The 10,530-nt window shown below is 36.4% G+C and overlaps 1 protein-coding gene across 1 annotated transcript; it reads left to right on the top strand.

Moving 5' to 3' along the window:
* Positions 1-1,852: 1,852 nt before the first annotated feature.
* Positions 1,853-4,085, top strand: LOC137043629 (uncharacterized). The gene is made up of 2 exons (XM_067419927.1): positions 1,853-3,556; positions 3,752-4,085. The coding sequence occupies exon 1, from the start codon at positions 2,348-2,350 to the stop codon at positions 3,326-3,328; it is 981 nt and encodes a 326-aa protein (XP_067276028.1). The 5' UTR covers positions 1,853-2,347; the 3' UTR covers positions 3,329-3,556; positions 3,752-4,085.
* Positions 4,086-10,530: the final 6,445 nt, after the last annotated feature.

Here is a 10,530-nt window from a genome sequence, read left to right as displayed (position 1 = left end):
CAACATTGTCTGTGGATGACAAACAGTTCTTAAATATCATGCACCAATCAGTATACCGAGATGAAGGGAACAGCTTTGTGGCACCTCTGCCATTTCGATCTCCGAGACGTCACCTACCAAGTAACAAAGAACAAGCAAAGAAGCGTTTCTACTCCCTCCAGAAAACATTGGAAATGAAACCAGACATGAAACTACACTTCATAGATTTCATGCAGAAGATGCTGGACAATGATCATGCAGAAATTGCTCCACCCTTGGAGAGTGGCAAGGAACACTGGTATCTTCCAACATTTGGAGTATATCACCCTCAAAAGCCAGATCAGATAAGAGTTGTGTTTGACTCAAGTGCCGAATATGAAGGAGTGTCCCTGAACGATGTGCTGCTTCGTGGCCCAGACCTAAATAACACTCTTTTGGGGGTCCTTCTTCGCTTTAGGAGAGAGCCGATAGCTTTCTCAGCAGATGTGCAACAAATGTTCTATTGTTTTGTCGTTCAGGAGGAACATCGCGATTACCTCAGATTCCTGTGGTATGAAGACAATAACATGGAAAAGAATGTGGTAGACTACAGGATGAAAGTGCACGTCTTTGGTAACAGCCCATCACCTGCTGTAGCCATCTACTGCATGAGAAAAGCAGCTCAAGAGGGTGAGAGAGAACATGGCACTGATGCCAAAAGGTTAGTGGAGAGACAATTCTATGTAGATGACTGTCTTGCCTCGGTAGCTACTCCTGAAGAGGCAATTGATATTATGACGAGAACCAGAGAAATGCTCGCTGAATACAATTTGTTACTACATAAAGTCTCCTCTAACAACAAGCAAGTGATGAAAGCTTTCCCAGTGGAAGATAGAGCAAAGAGTATAAAAGATCTTGACCTTAGTGCAGATTCCCTCCCTGTCCAGCGAAGCTTGGGACTGTCATGGAATTTGGAAACCGACAGCTTCACATTTCAGATCTCTTGTGACGAAAAGCCCTACACAAGAAGGGGCATTCTCTCAACAGCATCTATGACCCTTTAGGATTTGTGGCACCCATAACTATGCAGGGTAAAGCTATCATCAGAGAACTCACACTTGAACAGCATGAGTGGGACACGCCACTTCCATCTGAAAAACATTCAGAATGGAACAAGTGGAAAACATCGCTGGATGCCATTGAACACATCAAGATTCAAAGGTGCTATATTCCAGTTTCACTAACCTCAACAAAGAGAAAGGAACTTTGTATCTTTTCAGATGCCTCCACAATAGCGATTGGAGCTGTCGCCTATCTAAGAGCCATTGACCCTGAAGGGCAATGTCATGTTGGCTTTATCATGGGAAAATCTAAGCTGGCACCAAGACCTGCGCATACAGTTCCACGGCTAGAACTGTGTGCAGCTGTGTTAGCTGTCGAACTGTATGATCTGCTCAGAGATGAGATGGACATTGCCTTTGATGCGGTCAAATTCTTTACAGACAGCAAGATAGTGCTGGGGTATATTCACAACACTACCAGGAGGTTCTATGTGTATGTGTCTAACCGGGTGTCTCGGATAAGGAAATCTTCACACCCTGACCAATGGTTCTACATCTCCACTGAGAAGAACCCTGCAGATCATGCCACAAGGCCTGTGCCAGCAATTCTACTGCGACACACAAACTGGCTATCAGGACCACCTTTTCTATCTCAAGTCCAAGAAGAAGAACATTCTGAGGGAAACACATTCTCCCTCGTAAATCCTGACACAGATGATGAGATCTGTCCAAATGTTGTGACCTTGCTAACCAAAGTCTCAAAGACAGAGTTGGGTTGCCATCGCTTCATGCATTTTTCTAGCTGGAAGGCTCTCATTCACACGTTGGCCAAACGTATTCATGTCACTAAATCCTTCCAAGAATCAAATAAATCAGGTCACAAAAGATGGCAACGGTACAGAGATCCATGCAGTGTCACAGATCTTGCCAAAGCTAGAAATGTAGTTATTGGTTCTGTTCAACATGAAGTATTCAAATAGGAATACATATGTCTACAGAAGGGAAAACCAATCTCAAAACAAAGCCCACTCAAAAAGCTCAACCTGGTTGTGGATGAAAATGGGTTACTCCGAATTGGAGGACGTATAGCCTATGCAGATGTATCCAGAGAAGAAAAACACCCTCTCATTCTTCCACGAGCACATCACATTTCTACGCTTCTTGTGAGATTTTACCACGAGCAAGTAGCACACCAGGGGCGTCATATAACAGAAGGAGCCATCCGAGCTGCAGGGTTTTGGATTATTGGAGGCAAACGTGTAGTGTCCGCAGTCATTCATAAATGTGTAACGTGTCGTAAGCTCAGAGGACGCTTAGAGTGTCAAAAAATGGCAGACTTACCTGCGGACAGACTTGCTCAAGAACCGCCATTCACTAGCGTTGGACTTGACATCTTTGGTCCTTGGACGATTGTCACACGACGTACAAGAGGAGGTAGTGCTGAAAGCAAACGCTGGGCAGTAATCTTTACGTGTATGTCTACCAGAGCTGTGCACATCGAGCTTATTGAATCCATGACCACATCCAGCTTTATCAACGCATTGAGGAGATTCTTCTCTATCCGAGGCCCAGCCAAACTGCTTCGTTCCGACAGAGGAACAAATTTTGTGGGTGCATGTAAAGAACTAAAATTGGACACTGATGATCCATCCCTGCAAAATTACCTGAAAGAGAAAGGGTGTACATGGCTGTTCAACCCCCCACATTCGTCACATATGGGGGGCTCATGGGAAAGATTAATTGGGTTGAGCAGGCGCATTTTAGATGCCATGTTGTTAAAGACCAGGCCCGGTCAACTTACTCAGGAAGTCTTGAGCACCTTAATGGCAGAGGTAATGGCTATCATGAATGCAAGACCATTACTACCAGTGTCTACAGACCCTGAAAATCCAACAGTTCTTACCCCAGCAATGATTCTAACTCAAAAGATGAGTGCCTTGGCAGCCTCTTGTGGAAACTTTGATACGTCACACCTGCATGAGAAACAGTGGAAGCAAGTGCAATGTTTGGCAGATACCTTTTGGAAGCGATGGCGGGGAGAGTATTTGTCTTCCTTACAAAGCCGCAGAAAGTGGACCGAGAACAGGCCTAACATTAAAGTTGGAGATGTAGTATTGCTTAAAGACAGTCAAGTACAAAGAAATGAATGGCCTGTGGGACTCGTTGTTAACACAATACCAAGTCAAGATGCAAAAATACGCAAAGTGGAAGTGAAAGTTGCGAAACAAGGAACTGTTAAAACTTTCTTAAGGCCAGTTACAGAAATCATAGTTCTTCTGTCGCAAGAAAAGACTACTGAAGACTGTTAATAATGTTAAAGTTCTATGGTGGCACTGAATTATAGTGCCAGGCGGGGAGTGTGCTGCCTTATGACTTTGAGAACTTTTATTTTGAAGTTATTGTTTGAGCAACAATGCCATCTAGTGGCTGTTCAGCCATTTTGTTTAGTTGAAAGTAGGAAGCATCCAGAGCACACGGCTTGAGAGATGATGCATCTAAATTGTTTCTTTCCACTGTTCCTGGGATACTAATTGTCTGTAAGTGATCAAAAAGTATTTTTTATCATATTAAGAACACTTCCATGCATTAAAGCATGTAAATTCATATTCTGAAAGTGTCATTGCTGCATTCAAAAATATGTAAATAACTGGCAGCAGTTTTTGTTTGTGTTTAGTCTTTTATTAGTGCGTATGTATTTTGAAATATGTATTTTGTGTGTTCTATATTTTCAGTTTTACAATATAAAGAGGAATTCCAATTAAATCAAGAAAAGTTACACCTTGAAGCATTATTGGAGTCATTCTTCATGTTAGCTGACTGTCTAGCCTTGCAGAGCCCCGCATTGTGAGGACAGTATACTATTAGTTAATATAATATGTTATTAAGGAATTAATACATATGACACATTTAACTAATAACAATTTAATGATTACTTAATCTATTAATTATGTAGAATCTTCATTAGTTGCCGATGCAGTAATCATTAATAAATGGGTTCACCATTAGCAATACATTAACTAATGATTATCTGTGCATGAATTAAGCATGAATTATGCATATTAGTGTATTGTAAAGTGTTACCAATGTTTTAAAGAGAGTATTGATAAATAAGTTTTACCTCCTACTTTAACGCAGGGTGTTCCTAAACCAAAGAATGATCTTACTAATTTAGACAATTGGCGGCCCATCACAATCCTTAACAATGATTATACATTTTTTGCTATTATATTTGCTAAAAGGCTTAAAGAATGCCTGGACAACGTTATAGATGAGACTCAATCTGGATTTATGAAGAACAGACACAAAACAAATAACATTAGATTTGTTTTAGATTTATTTGATTATGCAGATGTGGTGGAACATAATAGTTATATTCTTTTCCTGGAATTTTTTTAATAAAGTTTTTGATTCAGTGGAACATCATTTTATTTTTAAATCATTGCAAAAATGTTGTCTTGGTGAATAATTTTCCATAGGCCATAAGAACTTTGTATTACAATGGTAATAGTACAATCAAATTAAAATATGGTACTTCTCCGAGGTTTAACTTGGCACATGGTATACAGATAGGGATGTCCAATATCCCCTTATTTGTTTTTACTAGTTTCCTAGATATTTTCTTCTTTTATTTCTAATAGTGGTCTTTGTGGCATCACTATTACTGACAAACAGATACTCATCAGTCAGTTGGCTGATGAAACCACACTTTTTTGCATGATGCTAACCAAATTCTGTTAGCACTAAAGTATATCCAGCAATTCTCCAAAGCATCAGGCTTATTTTTTAACCTTTCAAAATGTGAATTGATGTCTATCAAAGAGTGTAATTTGTCAGAAATGTGTAATATTCAAATTAAAGATCAGGTTTCACATTTAAGTATTATTATAACAAAGATTGAATTAGAAAGATGCTCATTACATTTGAATCCAATAATTGAAAGTACACAGAAGAAACTTTATATGTGGCTATATCTGTCATTAAAAGGCAGAATTTGACTAGCCAAAGCTGAGGTTAACATGCGCAACTCTTTTCTTGAGAGTTGACACTGCCTTTCAAAAAATAAATAAAAAAATTATACATTACACTTTGTTTGGATGAAAAAAATAACTATTTTTGTTGGAAAATCAGTATATGTATACCATTGAGAAGGGGGCTTTAAACTTTCTAGAGTTTACCACTTTAAACAATACACTGTAAAAAAATGCTGTAAAAAAACGGCCACATTTTGACAGCAAAATGCTGTTGTCCATTAAAACAGTAATATACTGTAGAAAACAATGCATTCTGGGTAATATTTGTCATTTTCGAGAAAATAGCCAACAGTAATATACTGTGAATTAACAAACTTAAAGTCGACACTCAGAGGCTGTGTTCAAAATCACTCCCTATCCCCTTATTCACTATTCCCTACACTAGTTCACTGATATAGACCACTCGACAGAGAGAGAGAGGAAAGAAGAGAGTGAATTCAGACACTGATGAACACCTGCTGTTATCACTGAAGGAAAGAGAAACATGATTTCATCAACGGAAGATAAAAGAAGACATTAAATCTCTGAAGATCTCATCAGAGGATTAAACAACTCCACAAACAGCATTACCAGCTTCACACATTACTAACCAGACTGACTTTATTTCTGTCAGACGTCTACAGAAGCTCTTATTGAGAATTATCAGATGTTGTTTTATTGTTTCTTCTGACGTTACCATTATGGTGATCAGTGTTTGCTTTAGTTGGGCTCTTGAACATTGACACAATAACATTAGTTTTTCTCTCGCTGCTGTAACGGTGTGTTTTCAATACATTTGATTTAGCAAGCAAAGCTGAGAAAAAAACATCAGTTAGTCATGTTGACTATTTAATAATGGTTTAATTCACTAATAATTTACTAGTCTTATCTATAAACATATAGCTGATGCCTAATTTTTTGTAAAATTTGAACCCAATAATTTTATAACATCAGTATTGCAACAACCAGATAATTTGAAGAGCATGGGAACAGCTTCAAAACATCTGAATCACTCTGACTCACACAGACATCAAGAATCGGCGTATGAATCTCAGCCGTGGTGACACTCAAAACTCCCAGCATGTATTGCGGCACGAATAAATTATGCTGCTGAATAGCCTGGTTATTTTCTTTAATTCTTACTATTTGCCTTTATTTTTGCTGCTGTTGTTGTGTTGACTTTAAGTAGTGTTTTGTGATGTTCAGAGTTGATCTGTTCATTTTTTTTATTGATTGTCACCATTGTTGAGATTCATACGCTGATTCTTCAAGTCTATGCGAGTCTATATGACAGCAGAGAGCAAACAATGTGTTAAAATTATGACTTAATAAATCATTCATAACTAATTCCTAATCAGTGGTTGATAATTTCAGAAGGGTCCCAGTTTAATAACATAAAATAAGAGTTGATATGTGTTTTTAAAAGAATGGGTTTGTTTAGGGAAAAACACTGGACAAGATTAATAAACTAAACATCCTATTACAATTATAGCAAAACATTGTCAATCATTTCTGACCATTTTTTTCTTGCCTTTTTTGCTACAATAAATGTGTTTAAGAAACACACAGTTATAGCAGACAAAGAAAGACTATCATTACAGAGTCAAGGGCCAAGAGCCCAACTGAAGCAAACACTGATCACGATAATGGTGACCAAATATTTTCTATTAAACATCAACACCTAAAGATCTGATAATTCTCAATAAGAGCTTCTGTAGACGTCTGACTGAAATAAAGTCAGTCTGGTTAGTAATGTGTGAAGCTGGTAATGCTGTTTGTGGAGTTGTTCAATTCTCTTCAGAGATGTAATGTCTTCTTTTATCTTCAGTTGATTTCATCTAAAGCTGTGGCTGAAGTCACTTGTAGTTCTTGTGTTTCTCTGTCCGTCAGTGATTCTTGTTAACAGGTGTTCTCAGTTATCACTTAATTAATCTCTTAATTATCTCATTAACTTTATCAATGCTTCAATTACTCCAACACTCTGTAGTGTGTACACTCTTCAGTGTTCATTTAAAACTGAAGATTTTGCTGTGGGGTTAAAAGGGTTAAAGGGGTTAGATGAAAAAACCCACAGTGGAAACCGTAAATTAACAGTAAGAAACTGTAAATTCATTTACGGAAAAGTACTGTAAAAAAACGGCACTTTACTGGAACCAGAGCTGCCAGTAGATTACCGTTAAATCAGGGAAAAACAGTAATATACTGTAAAACGTAACAGTCAGATTTACCAGATGAATCAAGATATTTTCACTGAAATATTAGTGAAAGTTAATAGAAAAAAGTTGTGCAACGTCAGTAACTGATAAGGAGAGTAAATATTAAAATGACCTGTGTTTATGTGTTGTTGCACAAGATGATATAGAAGAGATCTTTTAGTTGAATTCATTAGTTTTGTGGGTTGCCATTGCTGTGAAGAGTAGAGCCTGTGCTTCAGTCCAGGATGAGCAGAGAAACATTGATGATATGCTGCCTGATGCTTTATTTAACGGCAGTGACTGTGTTTGCTGATGCAGCTATGAGCCGTTTGTTGAGTAATTTATCACATACGTGTGTGCTATTGCTCACAACGAACTGCAAAGATTGAAGTTAAAGTCATGTTTCTAAATTCTTTCACTACTACACCTTACACATGTGTAATGACTCAAATGAAGTTTTACGATACAAACACCTATAAATACTAGTTTTAAAATGAGAACTGTTTGAAGCGATCAGTTTTCCAAATTAAAAGTTACCTTTCATGGTATTATTACGGTAAAATACTGTAAAAAATGAGAGCTGTATATAAACAGTAGAGGGCTGTAAATTAACAGTACATTGCTGGAACCACAGCTGCCAGTAGATTACCGTTATTTTACGACACAATTTTTTACAGTGTACCTTTAAAATAAATTGCATAAAGAACTTTATTAATAAGCCCTCTTCTACCTGGAATCGGATCCCTAATTTTATTTTCTCCAAACTAAGTGGTTTAAAATTATTATTAACCTGTAATTATAATTAAAATCCCTATCAAGTTATCTATTTTTCATGGGCAAATGTTATTAGCGTGGTCCCTAATTTTTAAACACAATTTACACCTCACTCATATATAATTTAGAATAAAAAGGACCTACTGTATATGGACTATTGGTAAATGTCTTTTCTTTGATAGTTGGTTTAAAAAAAATATATATATTTTTATATCTCAACTTTTTAATAAAAATGGTTCAATCTGTACTTATTCTGAGTTCTTGGTAAAGCATGGAATTCCTGTTATTCCAAAAGAGTTTGCAATTGTGGTTGATGCAGTGCCACAAGGAGTTCTTATGCTTTATAAAGGATTTAATCTTTCATCCTTTTGTCACTCAGTGGATCTGTGCAAGACATTTGTTGGTAAACAGTGCCTTTCTACATCTAAAAAACAAAAAAAACAATACGTAAATTAGTGTCTTGTTTAAAGAGGAGATTGTTTCTGTGCCATATGTCATACCGGAATGCTTTTGTAAATGATATTCCCTGGAAGAAAGTTGGGACATTGCCTCACAAATACCTAATAACCAACAAAATGAGAGAAATGACCTAAAAAAAAACAAAAAACAAGTCATGCTGCATTCCACTCCACTTTTAGACACGCACACGCACTTGCAAACTTCCCTAAGCACTTCCCCTCTGGAGAATTCCGCCGCACTGTTTGGTTTAAACCAGGAATATTGATTGGTGTAAGGATATTTAAAGCGCCAGGGATCCAATAAATCATGGGTACGACAGAAGTCAGTTAAAACAGGGTTATATGAACTGTGATGATACTTGGAAGGGTATCTATCAAGCCATTCATCATTAACCATGTTAAAGTCACCACCTGCAATTATAATAGCAGTTGGATAAATATTTGAGATTTGATTCTATTACTAAGGCTATCCCCAACTCTATTATTTTTCTACTTAAAGAAATTCTCTCTTATTCAATCCCTATGGCCCCGAATTTTACATCTCTCTTAATTGAAGGTTGTGATTTTAAAGAAAGTAAACTTTCGAACAAAATTATTAGAAATAGATTTAACAACATTTCGTATCCTTTAATTGCTTATAGGAATTCATTTGCAAAAAATTTCTCAAAACAAACCATTCCCATACTTAGAACTAAATATTTAAAATTTCCTTTACCCCCCAAAATAAAAGAAATTCATTTTAAAATTTTAAATGGGATATACCCATCCAAAGAATACCTTCGACTTAGATTTGGTTTTGACTGTAATAATTGTTTATTTTGTGACGGCATTGAAACCACAGACCATCTATTTTTTCATTGTATTTTTGTGGAGGCTTTGTGGTCGGATGTTTATGACTGGCTTTTTCCAAAGGTATCTCACCTTAAAGATTTCACTGTAAAAGACATTATTTTTGGAATTGTAATGGATAATAACAAAGACAACTTCCTAGTTAATAACATCATCATGCTGGGAAAATTTTATATACACAAATGCAAGTTCTTAAAGGTGAAACCAAGGTTTTACTCATTTCATAATGAGTTCAACTTGTACACAAAAGCCCTAAAATTTATGAAAAAGAAAAATGCAATCAATCTTTATTCCATTATAGAAGAATATGATCTACAAAAAAACCTAGCCCCATTTATTTTATTTTAATTATTAATATTTTATTTTAATTTCTATGGATGTATTTTATTTATTTTAAGCACCTGATCTGTATTTTCTACTATGAAAATTTGTGTTATTGCCATGCTGTTTGTATATGATTTCTGTTCAATAAAAAAAAATAAAAAAAAGAATTCCGCCGCCATTTTGAAGTGCATTCCATTTCGTGAAGTAGACAAGGGAAGATAATTTGGACCCTTTCTCCCTCGATTTTGAAAAGGGAGCAAAGATGCATGCATTATAAACTCTTTAGCAATTATTTTCAAAGCCTATTATAGAGTATTTCTATTGAATGTAACAGTCCCAACCTGATGAGGCAGTAGTTCATATATGTGAAATTATGGAATTAATGTATAACTTTGACGCTTCGTTATAGTCAAAATCTTTTTAATGTGTCTAAAATTTACCAAATTTAATTTAATTCTGTTTCCAACTTGTTCTTTTTTAAATGTACTTTGTAAGTCTATTAATATGCCTATACTCATGAACTAGGCTTTCTGATAATCGTCTTTATTTTGGATGTATGCTTGTTTTGGCTGAACTTTTGTTGAATTTACTGTATTATGACCAGCAGGCGTCACCAGCGTGTAGCGCTTCGGGAGCTTCGAACAAGTAAATGAACTGATTCAAAGTTTCGTAAAGCTTCGTGTCTCCACTATTGATTCATTTTTGTGGACCGATGACACCGAGCATGCGCGAATGATCTGGCTTTCTATTCGACAAATCCGCTGACCATCTCTGCGTAAAACCATGGTCTGATTCCAACCATTGGTTCACTTTATATAGGATTTTACGGATATCTCTCTAATTGGTCAAATACGGATCCTCGTGTTCAGCGTCAACCAATCCAAAATCACGGTTGTTTCAA

Source organism: Pseudorasbora parva, chromosome 16, assembly GCF_024679245.1.
Source record: "Pseudorasbora parva isolate DD20220531a chromosome 16, ASM2467924v1, whole genome shotgun sequence".
Taxonomy (NCBI): domain Eukaryota; kingdom Metazoa; phylum Chordata; class Actinopteri; order Cypriniformes; family Gobionidae; genus Pseudorasbora; species Pseudorasbora parva.
The sequence above is the reverse complement of the archived record's forward strand: the minus strand, read 5'-3'. Positions and strand labels throughout refer to the sequence as shown.